The 24,722-nt window shown below is 38.3% G+C and overlaps 1 protein-coding gene across 3 annotated transcripts in view; it reads left to right on the forward strand.

Annotated features, from left to right (window-relative positions):
* The window catches only part of Pparg (peroxisome proliferator activated receptor gamma), a 130,582-nt gene that overhangs the window by 52,304 nt on the left and 53,556 nt on the right, over positions 1-24,722 (forward strand). The window contains exon 1 of one of the 3 annotated variants that reach the window (XM_059258403.1): positions 7,573-7,723. The exons of the other annotated variants lie outside the window; for them this stretch is intronic. Coding sequence (XP_059114386.1) covers positions 7,642-7,723 — 82 coding nt within the window. The 5' untranslated portion in view covers positions 7,573-7,641. Of the gene's footprint in view, positions 1-7,572; positions 7,724-24,722 lie in introns of those variants that run through there. 3 annotated transcript variants of the gene reach the window in all.

Genomic DNA, 24,722 nt, shown 5'->3' on the forward strand with positions numbered 1-24,722 from the left:
CAAACTTAGAGACCTAGACTGTAACAGAATTTATAGTGTGTCTACTAAAGACCATAAAGGGATAAACCTTCAGGTAATTGAGTATTGCCTGGTCAATAAACTCAAATAGAAAAATTGATGTAAAAATGTATTCTATGCTGTTTATTATTTAGTTGTCATCAAAATTTGGTTTCTTGTGAGCATGTTTTACAATTCTGTCTCATTCTCCATCGGAGCTTTGCTATCATAAACAGAATGTGTCTGCCTCTAAGGGAATTTGTAAAATTCCTACTTGATCCTGAGGGTTCCGGGTTCCACATATGCAGTTTCTTTCTGAAATATAAATGTGTGGCTAAAATATAGGATCAGTAAGTGTGTTACTTGGTGATGGCTCTGTTTATTAACCAAGAATCAAGCATAGGGATCAAGGTTTTGATTAAAGAATTCATAACATAATAATTTTGAGAGCCTACTCCATCCTAGGCACTAGTTTATTTAAGTCATGTCTAACTCTAGTAACTCTCCTTTAGATGAGAATATAGAGGCTTAATACATCATAGAGAAAGAACATTTGTGAGCTTTAGCACAGGAATGCAAACCCTGGTCTCTTGCACTGAGTAAAGACGCAGGCAAACTTCTTTACCTGCTTTTCTGTATTGCTGAGGATTGTACCTAGACCCTCACACATGCTAGACAAATTCTCTACCTCTGATCTACACCTCTATCTCCTGGGCTCCAAACTGAAACTCAATCAAATATTGAGTTACTGTTACTTTCTTATTTTGCTTTAGATAATCTCTCAGCTCCAAACTGGAAATAAAAATTCTGTGCAACTCTAAGATACTTTTTGTTAGAATTTTATTACTACAAAGTAATTTTCTCATAGTAATATTATTTTCATAAGAACAAAGGGCTGTGTCATGGGGTGGGGGAGGGCACTGTTAGCATCAGAAGAGCCCTAGAATCTAGGTAAAACATGTAAAATCTATAAATGAGGGGAGAAGACATGAGTCAGCAAATGAATTCCCCAACTGCCCTCTGAATGTCATCACATTTTTTAACAAGGTACTAGGAAGCACTTCTTTTCTAGAGAGTCCTGGGTCTGAACTCTGTTGTGAACTCTGATTTTCATAGCTAATTCACCCACATTAAGTGAGTCAGGGAGCAAAATAAATTCAAACTGATAGACTATGATTGGTAGAATTAAGGATAATTGATTGCAACATGTATTTGAATATTTTATTGTTTTATCTTAATGAGATAGTTTATAGCTTTGAACTGAGAATCAAGAAACTATTTGCAACTCAAACTCTGCTACCAACTATCTGAGTAATGACCTAGGTAAATCATTTCATGTTTTGAAGCTCATTTTTCTTACAGGAAAAATTAAGAGTTTGAGTGTGTTAATTGTCCTGGTACAAAGTTTTGTCAGTCAGTGATTCCAACAGTCCATACGTTTCCTTTAGTGCGTCACAGTCCTGGTAAGCTGCTTCTTTTACAGAACTAAACTTACATCTAGTTCAGTGGCTCTGAATTGCTCTAGTATCAGCTGATTGTCAGTGTGGTTCCCCCATAACAGGATGTTGCCTAAGAAATCTCCATGCAACTGATCTTGAAAAGGCAGTTGATAAAAATCAAAATTGATGGAGATACATGCTTTCGAGGGCCAGGCTTTCCCACATCAATGAATGTTGATAATATAGGCCATTGTATTTTTATCATGCTAGAAACTGAATTACAGGAGAATTTTAGATGTTAGATATTACATGCAAAGACAAGTTAACATAGTTTATGTAGGATGTCTTTGGTCCAAAGGCATAGGAACTTAAGTGTTTAGTTGAGCCCTACAAAGTGGTTAGACAGGTTAGGCTCTTTTTCAAATATTACAAAAGTTAACTTTTGAAGGAAAGGGGAGAAAAGAGGTTTTCAGTTGCTTTATTCTCTTGAGACATTTAATTTACTATGATGCCATGTTTCTCCTCTCTTAAGACTTTTAATTTTACTATGCGGCCTCATTTCTCCGCATGAAAGGGTCTTTTCTGCTGTCACCTTGTTATCAGTCATATGCAGAAAGGAAATAAATAATGCTGGCTTATACAATGAATACAATATAGAGAATTCCTGTTAAATTTTTAAATAATTATAGCCATTCTGCTATGTACCTTAGCATCATGACCTAAAAGGGCCTTGATTATTCTTCTGATGCAGGAAGGTAATTTGACCTGTGTGTTTGAGGCCAGTCTGGACAACATATGGAGATTCTGAATATATATGTGTGTGTAGTGTGTGTGTGTGTGTGTGTGTGTGTGTGTGTGTGTGTGTATACTCATCTATCCACTGGCGCTGTTGGCCACAAATTAAGGTCATTTCACTGAGTTATTTTTCTTTAAAACCATATAATATAATTTTAATATATTAATTGCCTTAAAATTTTACTTTCTAAAAATATGAATGAAATTACTGTTTTTAGTGAAAGAATGGGTTGTGCCTGTGGACAAAATTGCATAAATATACTGGACACTAGCCTTCCTTACTCTCTTCCTCTGTGAGTATCAGGCTTGCAGGGATGGTGTGTAGGATCAGGATTGTTTCTTCTCAAAGCCTGTGTCCCATTGGCACATCATTCCTCCCCAGCTGTCTCCTTGTGATGTGAAGAAACCCTGAGTTGATGCAACCAACCACTTGAGGTTCTGAACCAGATTCAGTTGAGCTAGGAAAAAAGGCAGTTGTTCTGGATAAGGACAGGAGAGAATTAGTTGGGCAGTCAGTCTGCCTGTCACTTGGAGGCATCACCCGGAAATTGGAGTCTTGTTAAGACAAGAAAAATAAAGGACACTTTTACCTATTTATTAGGCTCCAACCTCCTTGAATGACATATGAGAAAGAAATGTGGTAAGCAACTGTTATCTCATCACCCTCATCATCAACAAAAACAATCCTACTATCTTTGAATGCCAAGCAGAGGCACTGTGCTAGGCTCTGGAGGGCAGAGAGCTGTCAGCTCTCAAGTTTCTCCCAAACTTTTAGAAGCTGGCATAAGTATTAGCAGTACTGATAAAACTGAATAAAGCAACTTTTAAATGAGAATATTAAAAAATACTATTCTATAACAATACAAACATGTTATTTTATATAAAAGAAACCAAAGAAATTCTAAAAATTTAAATTCAATCTGCAAGATCAATTCCAAATTATTAAATATTAAATTATTAGTTCTATATCATGGAAAGATTTTATATAAATCACTCTAACACTGAATAATGCTAAAAATATTCATATTGTAATTTTACTAATGAATTTTTGGTCTTTTGATATTAAATTATTCACAACCTTTATGGGTCTAATTACCTTTCAAATATACAAAAATTTAGGGTTTTTTGACAAATAGGAGACTCCATAATTAACATTCAAGATTTAAATATTAAAGAGTAGCCTTCTCACCAAGCATTGTAGTACACTCCTGAAATCCTAGCACTTGGGAGGTAGAGGCAGGGTGAATAGGAGTTCAAGATCATCCTCAGCTACAAAGTGAGTCTGAGGCCCATTTGTCTTTAAAAACAAAAAAATAAAACACAGCCTTTTTCAAATAGCAAACTACCAGTGTATTTTCAGGTATCATGAACAGAGATAGAATTAAATTGGCTTTCTGTGCTCACTTTGGCAACATGTGCGTTAAAAATAGGCTTTCCATCTTCTTTGTTGTATAATTCACTATCTACATTCTTCCAAGAATGTAATATTGAATGCACAACCAAATCCACACTCCTTGTGTTTCCAAAATCTAAGGCAAGATGCTCATCTACTCCATACTATACAGAAAGCCCTACATTTCTCCACACAAGTCAAGTTCTCTCTGGTGCCAGCTGGTCTTTTTCTTGACTGTAAAATTACTCTTCCAAGCAGCTTTCCACTGGATCAGTGCTGATCATCTTCTCCGCTGAGGTGCAAAATTCTGATAACACATTGGTAGTGTTATGATGTTAGTGCTGCCAGCTCCTTTGTGAATCTCACCATCAATTTCAAGAGTAGGGCACTAGGATTATTAAGACTAAAGATTAAAGACAAAGACATTCACCGGGCGGTGTGGCGTATGCCTTTAATCCCAGCACTTGGGAGACAGAGCCAGATGGATCTCTGCGAGTTCGAGGCCAGCCTGGTCTACAGAGCGAGATCCAGGACAGGCACCAAAACTACACAGAGAAACCCTGTCTTGAAAAACCACACACACACAAAAAAAAAGATAAAGACATTCACATACATGTCAGAATCCTTATGACATTATTAATTTTCTAGTGATTAGTATTGCCCCCTGATAATAACAACTTCACTAAAGCAAATATATTTCCTATATGGATGTATGCTACTTGACCTTCAAAGTTAAATAAAATAAATGATCACTCTTTTGGGTTTGTTTGGATAATTCTGGTAAATATAATTAAATGTGAACCCACTGAAGCTAAAAACTGTAGCTTATTAATGTGTCTGTTGTGGGTGTCTAGAGTAATACTCTAATGTAGTAATACTTAATGGGTGGATGGATGATGGAACTGATAGAAAATAAAATTTGTAAGTCTTTCCAATATTTAAGAACAAAACAGATGGACAATTATACAAAAATTCAACTTCTGAATGTTCATGGGAGCAAATTATTTCTTAAGCGACCTAGCACTACAGTATGGTAGGACAACAGATTGAAATAAACATCAGCTATCTTAAACAAGCCACACTGTGTAACGCCTGTTAGTAGCTTGGGTGTTTTGTGCATTGCATGGTTCAAATGTGCCATCAAATATGTAAACAGCATTTATTGAACCTGTTCTCTGCCAGGCTCAGAAATATTATTTAAACTGTGACTTTTGCTTATTGGTTATTTTTGAAGTACCTAAGAACACACCCATCTTGTTCATTAGCACCGTAATACAAAGCTTAAGGTCTTCCATCTCTTATATTGTCAATAAATATTTGTTGAACAAATGAATGAAATACAACAAATTGAACAAATAAATGAATATAAATATAATCAAGAGGCTTTTGCTTTCAAGGAAAAAAGTAGACTATCTTAGGGCAAGACAGAATGACAAAACACAGTCCTAGGAGTAGATATTACCAGAGTCAGGTACTGTGGAATAAGTAACTGCTGAAATAATTGTGTAGTTGAATAACAAGCACACAGTAAGAACAGTAGAGTCTCTGAAAGCCTAGTTAACCAGTAGATACACGAGTTATAGTTTGTCTTGGGAAAGGGAGGAAAGGAAGGAGGAAGAGAGGGAGAAGGGAAGCAATAAGCAGAGTCCAAAATTTCATCCCTTGGAGGATGGTTGGAAAGACTAGATCTACGTGGTGCTCTGGGTGGGGCCCAACCCAGGTAACAACAGAGACTAAAACAGAACCTGAGAACCAGGTAAGACTGTTGACCTTAGAAACCAAACTGAGAAGATTCACACTGAGTCACACGAAATGAATGAGCTACATCAGCATTGAGGGAATGTGTGGACATGGGAAAGAAGGAATTGAGAGACCACCCCCCACTTTCACCATAGTCATTGGTATTGACAACAGGATTATGTAGGTACTCATTAATATTCCCCTTAAGCCTCCTCTTCCTCTATCCTTATGGTGCCTAAGCATTGGAATCTAGTTCCGGTGCAGGCCTTGCTTCTCTTTTTAATTTAGAAGACACAGTTATTACCCAGGGGCCTCCCTTTCTCATCTTATCTACACTCCTTCTAAAATGGTATCATTCTGCTATATGTTAGCATTTCAAATACCCATGTAAATGTTAATAAATGTTCCCCTTTAAGTTGGTAGGGTACTGAGAATCAAACCCAGGGCCTACACATACCAAGCAAAAGCTATACCATTATGCTATACCTCTCCCCATCAACTATGTTTAAAAAGTTAAATCAGGACCTGGGGACATGAATAAAGGAACCAAGTGACATGTTATCTTCATAGGAAATGAGGCTGAAGTTTACTTTCTAGACACAGATACCAGGGACATCACATAAGAGTATTGATAGATAGAATGGGACTCCAGTTTTTGTTCCATTCTGTGAAAATGTATTTTTGTTTGTTTCTGTTCTTGACTTTAGTGATTGATTTTGACCTGTGAGTTCTACCAAGAATTTTGGATTCCATCACATTCTTAAGTATTATGTCCTTGTGTCTGTATTCCATCTTATGTCTGATTACTTTGTAATTTAAGAAAGTTTCTAAGCATTGAGAAGAAAAGAGCAATTCTTTTATTGAGAATTCAAGTTAAATGGAGATAAAATTAACCCTACACAGGGATCATTAGCCTCATCATTTGGACTACGGAGAAACTTGCTTTAACTTGAATTACTTTAATAATGTTTTTTGGGGGAGAGTTAAATAAAGTAATTGCCAACTTCACACTTCACCATGTGCTATTTAGACACAGTGAGCCTTTTCCCATTGAGCTATTGCTTCATGATTGACAGGGAAACTCTTGCTAGTCCCCTTGAAGAATGAATAGTTACTCAACATAGATTAACTAGATACATGGTTATCCGTTTGGGGGATATCAGGATGAATATAACTCAGGGAATTATTGCCATCTGATATACTGCCATATGTAGGGGCTCTTTTAAAGTCTGCAAGTCACTGAATTCTATTAGGCCACTTATGTGACAAGGGCTGCTCCCATGTTAGCAGTTTGGCACGGCTAGTGTCTTTTCTGCCAAAAAGGGCAAAGGCCTTAAGCAAGAAGCCAGCATTTTCCTGATTACAAAACTGACCACAATTCCTTGCCAACCTAACAGGGTAAATTTTTTTTTCTTCTGGTAATGCATTATCCTCAGAGAGAGCTCCAATTTTTCCATTGTGACATAGCACTTATCATTTAACATCAACCATTGGAACATTGCTGCAGTTGCTATTGGTGGATAAACAAATTTAAAACAAATACTTTGAAATATAAAACAGAAACCTTACCAGGCCTTTATTCTGTCAACTGTTCAGTTTTATAGAATTTGGATAGCAGTGACATTTTGGACCTTTTGTAAACTTGTTGAATAAATCACCTTGAAATATATCATTCATTAGTATGTGGGTAGCAAAATTTATAATAAGAAAGTATATGTATTTTAATTCCGGAGTTTTCTTCAAACAATGTGATCAGGAGATTCAACCAAAGATGGATACTTAAGAAAAAATTTACCCAAATAAGTTTATCTGGTATTTTATAACTTAAAGATTAAAGTTTTCCATTTAAAAAGCCATTGATGTATATTTTACTACAATTTTAAAAGCAATCAAATATTGAATGATTTCTGCTCTGATAATTGCAAATACTGTACAATTCACACCCCTCACAGGACACTGAACGTGTGGGTCACTGGCGAGACAATGTAGCAACGTTTTCCTTGTAATGTACCAAGTCTTGCCAAAGCAGCAGACAACATTATGACACACCATTTTGTCACAGCTGGCTCTAACTCAGGACATTGCCAGCCAATTCAGGCCTGATCCTTTCTGTGTTTATTCCCACCTCTCCCAAATATTTGAAAACTGGTGTCTTGACTCATTAGCATATTCATAAGGTCTATGACCACAAGCCTTTTTCCTTTAACAAACTGATCTTTTGCAAGACATAGACAAAACACCAGTGTGAATTACACCAAATCTCCGTTTTATGCTGTTATGGGTGAAACTCTGGGAGACTCTGCTGTTGCCCCAGAGCATGGTGCCTTTGCTGATGCACTGCCCGTGAGCACTTCACAAGGTAAAGTCCACTCCTGATGTTGCTGCTGGGGATGCTTTGGGCATTCATGTGTGGGTGAAATTGCGTGTCTGTTTTCCACATGTTCATTACAGTATTTAATCCTTTGATCACTTCTATGGTGGTCACTTATAAATGTATTCAGAACCTTCAGCATAGAACCCTAACCTAATCCATAGTTTGTCTCTGTGCATGGCTTCCATCTCCTGAATTATAAGTGTTGTAGATATTTTGATATCCCAAACCAGACCTGTTCATTTTATTTCCTGCATTTGCGTACATATCCCAAAAATATGAGCAAGCATTTTAGAACACTTGAGGAATCAGTTTCCCCTCTTTTATTGTGTTAAATATCTTTCATAGCAGTTTTTTTGTTTTGTTTTGGTTTTGGTTTTTTGGTATTTTGCAGACAGGGTTTCTCTGTGTAGCTTTGGTGCCTGTCCTGGATCTCCCTCTGTAGACCAGGCTGGCCTCGAACTCACAGAGATCCGCTTAGCTCTGCCTCCTGAGTGCTGGGATTAAGGGCATGCACCACCGCCTCCTGGTTCATAGCAGTTTTTATCTCTCTTGTAGAATTTTTATTTTTCTTCAAATATTTTCTTATTGTACTTTGAAATCTACATCTTCTTTCTCACAAAGAATTTCAAGCTCCTAGAGCATAGGAACATGTTAGATTCTTTTTTAGAATTTCTAGGATACTCTGAGCCTAATTAAAGAATATCTGTTCTAAGCCTCTCACTTTATATACAAGGAAAATGAGGTCTCCTTATTAAGGCTAGATACGTGCTGAATGAACAGTTTACCATTACTTTTATTCAGATTTGTTGTACAGAACAAAATTCTCCTTTTCCAACATTTTTTTTCTTGTTTATTGCAAAATGTTATGTTCTCTACTTCTATAGCTCCTTCTACTGGAGTTTCTTAAGCACAACTTCTTCTATTTTGTATCATTTCTTATTTGTTCTAGTGTTTCTGTTTGTTTTATTTTTCTCATCTCATAGATTGAATATAAAATATGTTGTTTGAGTAAGGTGACCTGTGTTTTACAATGGAAATGTGAAAGCATTAAAATGAAGTGATTTATTGGTTAAAATCAATAGCTCCGCCTTTTAACTTTTCTGGAAGTCTAAAATGTGAACATGTTTGTCACAATTTTAAAAACATCAGTTTTTAAAATGAAAAAAGAAACATTTCCTGAAATTTTATTCTGCTTTTGTTTTTATGTATGATGCTAAGAATCCAGTTCAGGACTGAGTGCACTGTCTATTCCTGATCTGATCCCCAGTTCCGTCATTGACTGAGTGTATATTTTTATCATCTGAGTTTCTCATACAGGAGTTTAGTTGCATTATTCTATAAAATATCCTATTTTTCTGTAAGCCACAAAAGTGACTGCTATCCAGTCACTTTTAGTTTTGGCCTGCCTCAGGGCAGAATACTCTGGCTATATTATAAAGTAGTTCTTGATTCCAACTTTGATAGTTTTGTCTTTTTGAAAAGAACTTGTCTAGAATATAGAACAATTAATACTTTAAGTTGACTACAGAGCAAGTATTGATTATGATAAGGGATGGTTAGGTGATCCAAGGTTTTTATTCTGTAGCAATTTCTTACTTTTATTCTTACTTTGTCCTAATTTCTCTGAGTCTGAAATATCTCTAGTATACTAACCCAAGACTTTCTTTCTTCATCAAAATGGTACAAAATAGAATTATTTGCCAGGTATGATGCTGTGGCTTGTAGTCTGAGGTACTTGGAAGACTGGGCTGGAAGTATTTATCATGAACAAGAGTTGGGGCTAGCCTGGGTAACATAGTGTCTGGTATTTTTTAAGTTATTAAAATATTAATTTGAGCTACTAAAGTCCAACAACCTGTTTGTTACTTCTATTGTGTTTTGTGGTTGACCATTAAATATTTATTCCACTCCTGCTAAAATAAACAGATAGACTTGAAATAAATCAAGTATACAGTCATCATTAGCTATCCAAGACCAGCATTGATGAAGTACTGCAGAGATTCTATCTCTAGCCTAGCCCATCAGCTTAGGTGTTCATTCTTCCCCATCTGAGGCAAAGTAGATTGGGTGGTAGTACCACAGCTGGGTACTGCTACTGAAGAAAAGAAAATAATCCACATGTTTAGTTTTGGTCCTAGAGATGCAGCTGCATATCTGTGAAGTTAGTCTCTCATTTAGCCACTGTGCCCAAAGAGAACATCTATACATTTTGTTCCTAGGCTCCATGAGCACTGTGTCCCTCACTCCTTTTCTTTTTCATCAAGAGTTCTGCAGGCAACCCCAAGTAACCTCTCGCTGGCTCTGACTTCCCCTAATCAAAGTTGGCACAATGGAAGGGACACTTCCTCAGACTCATGCTCAATATGCCTCCCGCTCTGAGTGCCAGACTCAGTCCTGTGTGGATTCTATAATTTCGGCTGTTGCACCAGAGCTTGAAGGATGATGACACTTGTCCTCTGGATCTGATTGAGCAATGGAAATGCGCCTTAGAGACATGACAAATGCTGCAATAGAGCCCTTCGAAACCAGAGTCCCACAGAGATGGGAGCAGTGTTGATTACATACCACTTCTATGGGGAATGTTTAAACTGTCTAAGGGGCTCTGGGCAATGGTATGCTAGAAAGAGTAATGGACTGAAGTGCTCACCTGGCCAGAAGTTTAAAGGGACCAAAATGTAAGGAACAGACCCATTTTGCCTACATACAAATTTTGTAAATGGAGCAGTTCATTCTCCTTTTTCCTTGTAGGCCTTCTGTGTCCCCATATTTTAACAGGGTTACTGTGAAGATTAAATAGCATAGAGTTTGTGAAGGCAGATCTAAAGCCCTCTGTGAAGTTTATTGTTTTAATCTTGTCGTATTTGTTAATGGAAGGTCAAATAGAAGACTCTGAGAGTAGAGTGTCTTATTTTTAAGCAGTTTAAAGAACATGGAAAACAAAACCAGAATCATTTCTTTGCACTAAAATAAGTAGCCATTATTTGAACAAAAGGGGGCCTCTTGGAAAGCAGCTATGCTCACTACTATACTACCAATGCTAAAAGGGGGCATCTTTGTGAATCCCCCCATGAGTGTTTTAAGAAGGAAATAATCAAACTTGAAGAAAACAGCTCTATAGCTCATCTTAAAAAACAAAAACAAAACAACAACAACGTTACAGTACTGGAGATGGAGCCCAGGAGCTTGGGTATGCCAGGCAAGTAAGTGCTCTACCATTGAGCTCCACCTCCAGCCCTGGGTTGCTTTGTTTGTTGTGTTTAAGATGGGGAAATTACTTCCCACGGCATTAACATTCATCTCCAAAGAAACCAAACTGCCCAAAATTGAAATTATTCTCTGAGTTTAAATAGAAGCAGTAATTGTTCATTTTTTCCCTTAGAGACATTTTTAAAAAAAGCCTTTCTAGGTTCCGATCGTCTTTATTTGTTGAAGTGAAAGCCCAGAAAAGATTTGAATTATTGATACAACTGTGAGTTTCATAATCTCCCGTGCAATAGCAATTCAGAGAGCTGGAATGTGGCCTTGGGTCGGGGGAGTACTTGCCTAGCATGCATAAAAACCCTGGTTCCATCCCCAGCAGTGAAGAAGGAAAAACAATTCAAGACATTTAACTGTTTTGAACTTCTTTCTTAAACTCCAAGACTTGAATTAGGTCAATTTCTAGACTTGATTATCTTTCCAAAATGGTCAGTTCTCTTATATTCTCCCAAAAATTGTGAAATTAAAGCATATGAAAATCATGAAAGAAATGTCACTTACAAGACATTTTTTTTTAAAAGCAGGGTCTTGCTATCAAACCTTAAACCCACACTCTTTCTGCCTCCTCCTCCTTAGTGCTGGGATCACAGGCAGGCCCACCTCAGCTGGCTGACTTTTGTTAATCTCATTATAGTTGGTTTCAAAAGCAACCTAAGAGCAGTTATTCTCTCGAAGTGCTAAAATATGAGTATAAAATACGTAGTATAGGCTGGGCGGTGGTGGCGCACGCCTTTTAATCCCAGCACTCGGGAGGCAGAGCCAGGCGGATCTCTGTGAGTTCGAGGCCAGCCTGGGCTACCAAGTGAGTTCCAGGAGAGGCGCAAAGCCACACAGAGAAACCCTGTCTCGAAAAACCAAAAAAAAAAAAAAATATGTAGTATAAAATATGACCCTTAAACAAAAAATACAATCATAACTCTGATATTGCTAGATCATTGTATCTATGAGTACACTCCCTTAATTATATCTTTACCCTGAAGAAGTAATGCTGGAGAAATTCTAAAATCATAGTATATTGTTAAGTATACATCTTTTGGCTCAGAGAAAATCTGGGCTGAGTAAATTTCTTCACTGACGTGGGGGGCCAGAACTGACCCACAGTTTTAGTTTTAGTTTCTTTGGACACACCAGAGTGGCATAGAAGTTAGTGAATGCTTCCTGTCCATCAACTGGTGCTGAGTATTTACAAAAATATATTTGATAATGTGTTGGAATCCTTTGAATAGAATCTGCTTTCTGTACATTTCTACTGGGCTACTCTTTCCTTTGTGCACAGTTTTGCACCTGTAGCTAATTTACAGACACAGAAATTGCATGTGCAGCTGACAGCAGCTGCAATCCCACTCTTACAACTCCAGAACTGAGGTCACATGGCTATTTGAACACACAGTGCTTTAGACCCATGTAATTTTTATTTGAATAAGAGATTGCCAACACAAGATTAAGGTTCCCACATGTGGAAAGTGCCATGTGTGGTTAACACCATAAAGTGGATTTAAACAGTCAACTATCAGTTACATGTGAGTTAACTCTCCTTAGTCTGTGCCAGGTTTCCTGTGTGTCCTTCCAGCTGCTCTCCTGGGTAGAAACTCTTAGTCCACACTAGACTTGCAGATGAACAGCCCTAAGGCTGTCTCCAGCAGTCTTTTTTTTTTTTTGGTTTTTCGAGACAGGGTTTCTCTGTGTAGCTTTGCGCCTTTCCTGGAACTCACTCGGTAGCCCAGGCTGGCCTCGAACTCACAGAGATCCGCCTGGCTCTGCCTCCCGAGTGCTGGGATTAAAAGGCGTGCGCCACCACTGCCCGGCATGTCTCCAGCAGTCTTAACTGTTACTGAGTGTCTGCTGCTTGCAAGGCATCATAGTGTTGTGAAGTTCACACCTTTGCCTGGCTTTCACTGCCTTTTGGTAGCTTGGCTCCAGTTCATATATTTTACCTTCCTTCCCACCATATCCTAGGAAGGGACCTGTCCAGTTCTCTTCAGACTAATCTCATTTTGCAAGAATATGCCCACATTCCCTCTTGCCTCCAAGTTTAGTATGTCCTTAAATGCCTTTCCCAGTTGTCCACCTTTTTAAATCCTCCCTGTCTTTCAAGGTCAGGTTCAAGGAACTTCAACCTGTTCCGTGAAGCTTTCTCTGAAAAGTCACAGCTAATGGTTCTTGTCTCCTCAAGTCTGACAATGTGCTCTCTCCTCTACCTCCTAGGCTGCCAAAGCCTGATACAATCTACTGTCTCTGAACTAGAAAGTGGTCTCTTGACAAGTTTCGTTTCATTTGTTTGTTTGTTTAATACTCTTCATCCCAATATTGTTCTCCACCCACCTCCTATCCATCATGTTAAAAAGTCAGGCCTGTTCCTAGCTTAACACCCTTTAGTGACTTCCAAATCACAAGTAATGAACAAAAGCCCAAGTTGGCCAAGAATTGCCTACCCCACCCCAGGAGACGTCTACAGTTCCTTTCTTCTCCTCGCCATCTCCCCTTGGCTCTGCTGCAGCATCACTAGCATCCTTTCTAGCCCCCCAATATTCTATGAATTGTTCTGGTGTCTCTCCCCTGGCTCCTAGTCTTCCATGAGTACTTTTCCTCTGATCTATCCTTTACTGTCTCTCTTAGCCCCTCGCGTCCTTGCTTAGATCTTACCTCCAGTAAGAACAGCCTTTTCCACCCTGTCCTTCCCACTGCCTTTCTCCTCTTCTGTTCTCCAGTTTCCTATTTCTAAAGCATTTGTCATCTTCTACACCATATAGCTCATTGTGCTTATAGCTTATAGTCTGCTTCGTACCTCTATACTACAGCATTAGCACCAGGGAGGCAGAGATCTTGGTCAGGTTGCTCATCCACATAACACATATACATAAATCTTTTTAAAATAAATATTTTTAATCTACATAATTTTACCTTTCCTTAAATACTTGAAATTATATATTAAATATCCCTTTCAGATTAGCTTCTTTCCCTAAATGATAGAAGCTTCTTCCCTGTTCTCTCATGACTTGATAACTCATTCTTTTCAGAACTACATACTCCATTGTCTGGCTGTGTTATGGTTTATTCACTCATCTGCTGAAGGGTTCCTTTGTTACTTACAAACTTTGGCAATCATAAAATTGTAATAAGCATCTGTGTGCTATTTTTTGTGTGGACCTAAGTTTTCAGTCTGTTAGGAGTGTGGCTGCTGAATTGTATGAGAGGACCATGTTTAGTTCTAGAAGAACTGCTACACTGTCTTCCAAAGTCACAGGCCCTGTTGCTTTCCTCCTGATAAGGAGGGGGTATTCCTGTTGCCCTATAGCTTCACAGCTTCTGGTGTTGTCAGTGTTTGAAGGTGTGGTCCTGCTAATCAGTGTGCATTAGCATCTCATTGTTTTCATTAGCAATTACTAATAACTTTTGATGTTGAAGATCTTATTTTCTTGTCCACGTCTTGTTCGTTTTCTTAAGTTTTAAGAATTCTTTGTGGCCGGGTGGTGGTGGTGCACAGCTTTAATCCCAGAACTCAGGAGGCAGAGGCAGGTAGGTGGATCTCTGTGAGTTTGAGGCCAGCCTAGTCTACAGAGCAGTTCCAGGACAGCCAGGGAAGTTACACAGAGAAACCTTGTCTCAAAAAAAGCAAAAAAAAAAAAAGTTATTTGTGTATTTTGAAGAAGACCTTTATCAGATGTGTTTTTTACAACTATTTTCTTGACAGTTTTGTACAGAGCCTATAACTTAAATTTTAATAAAGTTCAGTTTATCTTTCATGGACCATACCTTTCATGTTGTATCTAAAGAAATCATCACCACACTCACCTAGGTTTTCTCCTATGTTATCAATGAGAAACTTTATGCATAGTTAGAATAAATAGTATATAGAAGTTTTGTTTTTTGAGAGTCTCTCTATGCAGCCCTGAATGTCCTAGAACTCTCTATGTAGACCAGACTGGCCTCAAACTCAAAGATCTGCCTCCCAAGTGCTGAGATTAAAGGTATGTGATACTACACCCTCTGTTTAGTTTCTTAACATTTTTTTGGAGATTTTTGTGTCTATATTCATGACCAAGTTAGTTTGCAGGGTTTCATCCATTGCAATGACTTTATCTTATTTTGATATTAGGATAATGTTGGCCTTATAGCATCAAGAATTATTTACATCTGTTTCTACTGGCAAAAAATTAGTATGATTTCTGCCTTGAATGACTGATAGAACTGACCAGTGAATGTACCCTGGCCATCTATTTTATGAGGTTATTAATTAATTATTCAGTTTCTTTAACATATAGGCCTGTTCAATTGTTTATTTCTTCTTGGGTACATTTTGGCCAACTGTGTTTTGAGAAATGAACACAAGAAACAGGCTTACTTCATCTAGGTTATTGGCTCTATACCATAAAATTGTTCATAATATTCCTTTATAAACTGTGTGTGTGTGTGTGTGTGTGTGTGTGTGTGTGTATGTATGTTGTATATTGTTTATGTGTGCTAAAGATTGAGCCAGGGCCTTATACATACCAAGAACATTCTTCTTTTCTTTTTTTCTTATTTTAAATGATTTATTTATTTTTACTTTATGTGCATTGGTATTTTGCCTGCATGTATGTCTATGCAAGGGTGTTGGATCCCCAGAATTAGAGTTACAGACAGTTGTGAGCTGCCATGTGAGTGCTGAGAATTGAACTTGGGTCCTCTGGAAGAGCTCTTAACTTCTGAGCCATCCCTTAGCCCTTTCTCTAGAACACCCTCTACCATTGAGCTGCACTCCAGTCTATTTATTGTCTTTTTACTGTCCCTGAGACCTATAATAGTATGCCCTCATTCACTTCTGAATGAGTACAATTCTTTACTTGATGCCAGTGCATACTCGACAAAGTAGTAATTTCAGTTCAACCACACTAGCTATCAGCAGTTAGTCTTAGTCTCGGTTAAATTACTACTAGATTCTCTCTTTGGAAAAAAAGAAAATTTAACAGAAAAACCATAAGCTATGCTTGAGCTAGTTTTACCACAGTAGGAAAGGATATGACTCTGTAGGTAAGGAAGCAGAAGAGATGGTCAGTATGATCTGGTCCTCTTTCCTTTCTCCAAATGCCTCTTAGACAGGCTTAAGCAAGCTACCTAAACAGCCTGTGTCCCATTCAGTAAAAACTGAACTTCTAGAGATAAAACATGAGTGTGTTTCTCCTTATAGAGGCTAAGGCTAAGGCTGCAGTTTCTCTGAGACTTTGTTGATCTGAATTCAAGCATTTGCCATGAGCCTTTTGGCTTATTATAAAGAAATGTGCAAATAGAGATATGTATTAGATACTTCATCTTCTGCCAAATCCACCAGTGGAAAATCAAGTCAGAGAAACACTGGGTTTGGTTTTTTGTTTTTTTTTTTGGTTTTTTTTTTTGGGGGGGTTTTTTGTTTGTTTTTTTTTTGGTTTTTCGAGACAGGGTTTCTCTGTGTAGCTTTGCGCCTTTCCTGGAACTCACTTGGTAGCCCAGGCTGGCCTAGAACTCACAGAGATCTGCCTGGCTCTGCCTCCCGAGTGCTGGGATTAAAAGGCGTGCGCCACCACCGCCCGGTTGGTTTTTAATATAGTCCTAAGTAGACAGCAGAGTGAAAATATGTTTTCTTATATTGAATAAACAAATGACACAACACAGAATTCCTTTCTAAACCTTTCTGTAGTCAGAGAAGCCACAACTGAATTTAAATTCCTGCTGTAATATCAATTAACTGTGTAATGTTATGCAATTTATTTAACTCTAAGTATTTTTGTTTTGTTTTGTTTTTTGTTTTTTTTTTTTAAGACAGTGTTTCTCTGTGTAGTTTTGGTGCCTGTCCTGGATCTCACTCTGTAGACCAGGCTGGCCTCAAACTCACAGAGATCCGCCTGGCTCTGCCTCCTGAGTATCTGGATTAAAGGTGTGTGCCACTGCCACCCAGCAACTCTAAGTATTTTTAACACTATTAAGTGGTAATAATTATATATGCCTTCCAAGACCATTTTATTTATTTATTTATTTATTTATTTATTTATTTATTTATTTATTTATTTATTTTGCTTTTTTTGAGACAGGGTTTCTCTGTGTAGCTTTGCGCCTTTTCCTGGATCTTGCTCTGTAGACCAGGCTGGCCTCGAACTCACAAAGATCCGCCTGGCTCTGCCTCCCGAGTGCTGGGATTAAAGGCGTGCGCCACCACCGCCCAGCTCCAAGACCATTTTATATACAAATTATATTTTATGTATAATATACACAAAAGTACATGCAAGATGGGCATAAGATATAATACCTGCTGCTTAAGTGATTAAAGATTTTTAGCTATCATTCTTAAATTATGCTTCTGTGAATGAAGTTCAGAATCATTTTCCTGTCGTAATAAATAAAGGCCCATGACAATAATCAAGGATAAGAAGAAAATTGACACGAGGACTGAGGAAATGGCTCAGTTGGTAAAAGTGTTTGCCTAGAAGACACGAGAACCTGAGCTCAACCCCAGAACCCACAGTTTTAAAAAGTGGGCACACATTTGTAATCCTAGTGCTGAGAGGGCCAGAGCAGACAGACCCCTGTGGCTCAGTGGCCAGTCACCCTAACCTAATAGGTGAGCTCCAGACTAGTGAGAGAAGCTGTCTCACAACTAGGGTGAGTGATGGGCCTCAAGGTGAAACGCGACATTTTCCTCTGGCTTCAACACATAATCAGGCTCCGGAACACACATGTACTTGTGAGCATGGATGCACACACACACAGATACCCACAATTTATTAAAGTAAATAAATAGAATTTTATTTTGTAAGTGTGCTACTCAGAAGGAGAGCCATCTTTTGGTGAAATATCTTTTTTTTCTTTTATTTCAGTATATCTTTTCTACTTTTCCATATTATTACCCAAACATTCCTTTATAACAACACAAAGTACATGCAAGGAATAGATTTACTCCCACTTATTAGGTGAAATCATGGGAAAATATTACAGTTAAAAGATATTTAAGAAGATGGGGTAGCTGGGCAGTGGTGGCACACACCTTTAATCCCAGTTCTTGGGAAGCAGAGCCAGGCGGATCTCTCTGAGTTTGAGGCCAGAAGGGCTACCATGTGGGTTCTAGGAAAGACGCCAAAGCTACGCAGAGAAACCCTGTCTCGAAAAAAAAAAAAAAAAAAAAAAAAAGGAGGAAGAGGAGAAATTGGGGTATAGTTCGGTTGTAGAGTTAAAAATAAAGGATATCCAACTTAATTTTTAACATAATCAAATGAATACATCCTTTTTTTAAGAAATCAGACAGTATAAAGACTTTAATTTAAAAAAAAAATAGAAATCCCCAGTGCCACCATAATTCTGTTTCAAAGTTACTGATATTTAACTCCAGAACTCTCTTCTGGCATTCACCTCCATGTCTTGAGAATCACATGCTTGGCTGCTACTTTTTATACTGTGTTCACCAACTGTTGACCTCTAACTGTAGAATGTAAGCTTTCAGCCCTTTTACTACCACGCTGCCTTTCCCCACTACTCTTCTTTCACCTCTCACCTCCACAGTGTAGTTTCCTGTAATTTGGGGTTAAGTCAGTTGTCCATGATTACACTGTAATAACTTTGGAAGGAATATTGAAAAGCTCCAACATCTGTAGACTGTGGTTTCATAAACAGTTGTCCTTCAAACAGTAAATTGTCCTACTGCATGGTCCTTTCCCTGAGTGTGAATCATGAGTTTAAGTCTTGCAGTCAACATGTTGAACCTTGTCTAACCTAGACTTCCTAAATTTACTTGACTACCTGATATTTTTCTGTGTAAGGATTTTTAAAGGAACATCATTAGCATATGTATAATACAGTTGGGGAGATGCCAGATAAGAAAGACTTTCCCTGCCACAATTAAGCACTGGAGTGAGTAATTTTGAGAAGCCAAGTACTCTCTTTTACCAGAGGTCTTTAAAACAGGACATCTGTTTTACCCATAGTTCTGTTTGAACAATAGCACTCTGCTGGTGTTTCTTCCTCTTCCTGTCCCCCAGAGGCTGCGTTGGAGGCTTTTAGCCCACCTTTTATATGACGGTGGGACTCTGGCTACTAATATGTACAAAAATTAAAACTATTGTTTATTTAGAACTTAATGAGTATCTGTCCCTATGCTAGGTGTTATACATATATCTTATTAGTCTTCAGAACAGAACGAGGTAGCATTATTTTACAGATGGCAAAATTAGCTATATAGAGATCATAAAACTAAGACCTCCAAGGCAGAATTTGAATCCAGGCATCTGACATAACAATGTTCCTTCCTTCTTTATTGTTAATGTTCAGAACAACAACCTACAAAAGTAACAAATAAGATAGGGTTATCTGTTTTATTATGTGAAAATTCAGCCCACTGCAATGCTTACTCTATTAGACGAACCATTCCTTTAATTTTCCCATTCATTTGGAGGTTATTATTTTTGTTAGTGTAGTGCATACTTTTCTCTTCACTGTGACCAAATGCCTAGCAAGCAATGACCTGGAGGAAGAAGGACTTACTGGGGATCCTGGTTTGAGAAGGTGTCATTATGGCTAGAAATGGCAGTAAGCAGCTCAGACTCCTCAAGTCCTCATCCCTCTAGGGAACAGGAAGCAGAAAAAGACTGCAGGATGAAGTGGGGCCAGGCTTAAACTCTCAAAGCCCACCCCTCAACAGCCTACTTGCTCCAGGTAGGCCCTACCTCTTAAAGGTTCCCAAATTGTGCATGCTGGCTGGGGACTAAGTGCTTCAACATGTGATCCTGTGGGATACATTTCACATTCAAACCAGAAAAGGAACAATTCTGTTGCATGTTTCTTCTGTATTTTATTCTGTGACAGTCTGTCATCTGGTAAATGGTTTCTTGCATGAGGCTTTTGAAATTTGATGTAACTTGTATATATTAATTAAGACCAAATACATCTTGATCTATGAAAATTGGCTTAGGATGAAAGTCTCTTTTTCAACATATTATATCAATATAGTAACAACACCATGAAGCTCAAAGGATCCTGGGCCAGGAGACAGAAAAGATGTGTTCTTGCCCACCCAGTCTCTCACTGTCTGTATTCATAAGCAGATCATTATGCCTATGTTCTTTTACTATCAAATGGGGAACAACAATTATTTTAAAATGGCTTTTTCCCTTGTAATGTTTCAGGACAATTTTTATCTCTGGATGTTGGCTCACAGATGGGAAAGGAACTATATAATTCCCAAGTTAGTTTGTACTATGCTGTGATTTACACAGATCAGTAAGGAAGGGCTAGCTGGGTAAACAAGTAGGAACCGTACTTGTGAGTACCATGACATTAACTAAAACAAGAAGACATTGAAAATCCATGGTTGAATGTCTCTTGAAAGTCACTGCTAACCAAGTTAAGCTCTAGAGAATCTATGAGATGTTGCCACATTGCTTCATTACTCATCTGAATATGTTTCTCTGAGTTACTCTTTAGTATTCATCACCAGCATCCTGTGTTATGCCTGGCCCAGCAGGAGTTGTTGAAATGTGTTGATGTTTAGTGTAGACCTGGAAATCAGGAAGAGAGATAGTTTCCTAGGCAGAATGGTTTAGTTTAGGAGGTTAAGTATATGGCCACAGAGCTTCTGACGTTTGTGCTCAACACCCAGCTCTTCCTAATAATTGTCCACAAATTATTTTTGTATCTATGCTGTATTTCCCTCGAAGCTTTCAGAGCTGGACTTGGAACTCAGCTGCATGTATGTTAGGCAAGTGTTTATCACTGAGATACATATTCAGCACTTGATTACTCCTCTTTAAGAATTTTGAGTTCATGGTGGCATATGCCCATAACCACAACTCTCAGGAGGCAGAGGCAGGAGGAGTTCAAGGCCAGTCTAGTCTACAAAGTGAGTTCCAGAACAGCCAGGACCCTGTCAAAACAGAAAAAAATTCTGAGTATTCTGTACAGAGATGTTGTGAGGATTAAAGAGATCATTGCAGTCTAGTATCTAGTATAATCCTTACTGAAGACTGAGGGGTCTATTTGTATCAACCACTGTAAATACTGAGGGGGTACAGCATTAGCTCAGGTGTCCTTTTTTCCTCCTCTTTTAGGGTGCTAGGAATTGAACCCAGGATCTTGTACATGCTGAGAAAGCATTCTACCACTGAGCTACAACCTCAACCTCTATAGAACTTTATACCTTGGGTTTTAAAACAATCATGGTATATAGATTTAATGTTGTCATTTACCTTGTTTTTTCTGTACTGGGGATTGAACCTGGGACTTCAATGATGCTAAGCAAACTCTCATCACTAAATCACACCCTAGCCCTTTCCAGATTTCTAGTAGAAGTTTTTCTTTCCATAGAGAACAACATCATAATCCAAAGGCAAACCATATAGTCCTGGTGCTTGATTCCATAATCTGGTATCTTTCTGACCCACTTCTGTACTCCCAAATAGAGCCTATTCAGTTAGAGAAGTCACTTTACTCTTGCGTGAAATCGATTGCACTTTTGTTTGAAATGCGTTACACTTTGGAGTAGTGTGAGAAGGCTGCTCATTAACCATAACAGAATTGAAAGCCAAGTTTGAAGGTCAAAGAGAAACAGCATAGAGCTGTGCCGTTGCACACAAAGTGTGTCTAAAGACTTTCTTGAAAGTTGTGAAATTGAAGGATATGCCCTTAGGCAACAGGACTCATGTCACCCAGCTGGAAAGTTAAGACACTGAATTATTCCTAAGAAGGGCTGTTGTTCATGCAAATATTTTGTCCATTTGCTCTTTCATGGGTAATTGCACGGGGTAACAAAAAACACCTACTTGATTTACAGCTTGGCAGCAACAGAAGCTTATGTTTTCTAGAGACAAAATAAGAAGCAGCTTTCCTGGACCATCTCTAAGTCAAAGGAAAATAAAGTATGTTTGGATCCTGTGCCTCCCAATAACCATGTCCGTGGAGTAATACCACTGAGGTCAAGGTGTTCTAGAATACAGAGATGGGGGGGCATGTATTTCAGCAATATGTCTTCTTAGAGATGAAGAGGCAAATTCTTTTCTTCATTCTTCGTCCTCCATCTTAGAAAAATAAGGAAACTTGGGCTAGGGTATAACTCAGTAGTAAAGCACATACCTATCATGTGGGCAAGTCTGGGTTCAGTGCCCAGTATGACAAAAGAAGAAAAAAATACCTTAGTTCTAATCTTCCTGATAGTCCCCAAAGGGAAAAGACTAAAATATGAGGTTCAGAGCAGGGTCTGAGCTCATGCTGTGTCTTAGTTATAATACCAAAGCTTAATCTTTCCAGGGAAGCTTATATCTTGACAAAACTAAACTACTGAGGAAGTATCTTAATTTTCTTCTTCCTTCTCAGAGAAATGAGAAATCATTTCACTCTTCCCATATAACATTATTACTTAATTGGCAAGTGTTTAGAACACAACAGCCATGCAGAAGGACTAATGGGAAACAGGATGATAAGGTGTCTCTTCATTCCAGACAACGTGCAAATACAAGTACTATAGAGTCTATAACATTTATATCTATAGTACTGTATATTATATAGATATATCTATAGTATAGATACTTAAATAGATCAGAAATTATGTTAGCATTAAAGAAGTGGAGGAATTATGAAGGCATCATGGAGAAAGTAGTGTTTAGCTTTGAAAGACGAGGAGTGTGGTGCACAGAAATGAAGGATAGGAAAAGCTACAGTGACCTCGGGAATCTGCATCTACAAAGAAGGGCAAGAGTAGAGAATGCAGGGCAGGTAGACAGCATGGCACATCTAGCAGTAAGACATGCCAAACATGGAAATAAGGTCTGAAACCACCAATGGAAAATAAGACTGAAAGAGTAAGTTAGGGCTGTGTCATGGAGGACTTCTAATGCCATGGTGATTTATTATACAAGTTCCTGGTTGCCCTGCTTCCCTGACAACATATCCTTAATAGTAGAGCTCAGTGAGTCAGCATTCTTTAAAGGAAGGGTAAAATGAATACGGGAATGCAGGGGTTGGTTAGAACAGAGAAATAGTTCTGTACGACACTGTAATGATGGACACATCACCTTACACTGCTGTTACTGTCCATTGACTTATTTACACACAGTGCCTAATACAGATATGACTTTAGTTCCTAAGAGCATATCCATAGTGGCTTATTAGTTGTCACAGGTGTGCCACACTAGCACAGGACAATGGCAGGGGGACACCTGTATCTCAGAAGGTAAGATGCTATATAAGAGCTTTCCTTTTACTTAATTTTATATAAATATAAAAAGTATTTTTAAATCTGTAAAGCCTGACCTGATAGTGCCCTCTTGTAAAGCCAGTGCTCAGATGGAGGACTAAAAAAATGGTAGCACATTTGCCTAGCATGTGCAAAGCCCTGGGTTCCATCCCCAAATGGAAAAAGAAGTAAACCAATGAAATGATGAATGACCAATTTTTCCTGTAACCTACGTATCTTTCTTATTTTTACTTCTCAGTGTCTGTACAGAGGCATACCCACTACCTTTAACTCAATCAGTCACAATAGATGTCATGAGAAACATCCAAATTTAAGGGTATTATAATCTGAACAAGAAAGGAGATCTTTTGAAGTGAAAATAACTGATAGCAAAGGGTAAGGACATAGAGAAATGAAAATTAAACATGCTAGGGAGGGCAGCAGAGCAAATGCAGTGATTGGGTTGGGTCTGTGTGGATGAATTTTGAAGCAAACAACATAGTTTTATGGGTGCTCCTGCTAATTAGGAGCACAGACATCTTCTTCCTAGATGTCACTGAGACCAGGACGTCCTCTAAGTTATCACCAACACACATTCCTCTTTTTTTGGTGTGCAGTGTTTAGACCGTGACACAGATAACTGAAGATTGTTTGGGTATTTATTATGCAGATATTTGGCATGGGAACCCAAATGTGCCTAATGAGTCCACTTGCAGCCACAAAGCACATCCACAGAGCCAATCTCCTTATTTGTGTCTACAAGGCACTATGTTTCTCATGAAGACTATAGCTGAACCCCTTCATTTCATGAGGCCTTTGTGAAAAAATTGCTTTAGTTCTCTGCATGCTGGGAAAAAGCAAGAGAACCATTCCCTGATACCCCTATGAGAAGAGTCCATCTTCCAGAACATTTTTATCAATGAGAGATTATTTGAAAGGATAGAGTGTCTGAGTCAGCCTTGAGTTTGAGTCACCCACACCTACCTAGCCCATGGACCTTGAGCAAGTCATGTAACCTGACAGGACAAATCCTGTCTTATTGATCTATAAAGTGAGGATAGTTCAGCACACATGGAAGAAAAGATAGATGTGTCTGGTACATGAGAGATACTCAGTGGGTCTCTTTGTTTCTCTCCTTCCCTGCCCCTCTGCTAAAAGTTCATAGTTACCTCCTCCAGCCATCAAGTCATGTAATGTTTAATGGATAAATATTTAATGAGCATCTACTGTGAGTAAAACCTTTGTCAAATGCTGCTAATATGAATACAGCCAAGATAAAATTTATGAGTTCATTTCTTTGTCACCAGGGTTAACAATCTTGAATTTACACAGCTCTGGGGCATTTAGAGTAGTGATTACTTTTTAAGGCACCACTCTGAATGGTGAGCTCATTTCAAGTAAACCAAGTCAGACTTACAAATGTACTTATAGACTGTACAAACCAGTGACTCACAGTTCATACTCAGTACTTGGGACCCAAATGAGTCGGAGCTTTGTTTTACTACGGTAGCAAATCATACTTAGAAAAATGCACACTTGCTGCTCTTTCAGAGGTCCCTG

The sequence above is a fragment of the Peromyscus eremicus genome, chromosome 3, assembly GCF_949786415.1.
Source record: "Peromyscus eremicus chromosome 3, PerEre_H2_v1, whole genome shotgun sequence".
In the NCBI taxonomy this organism is placed as follows: domain Eukaryota; kingdom Metazoa; phylum Chordata; class Mammalia; order Rodentia; family Cricetidae; genus Peromyscus; species Peromyscus eremicus.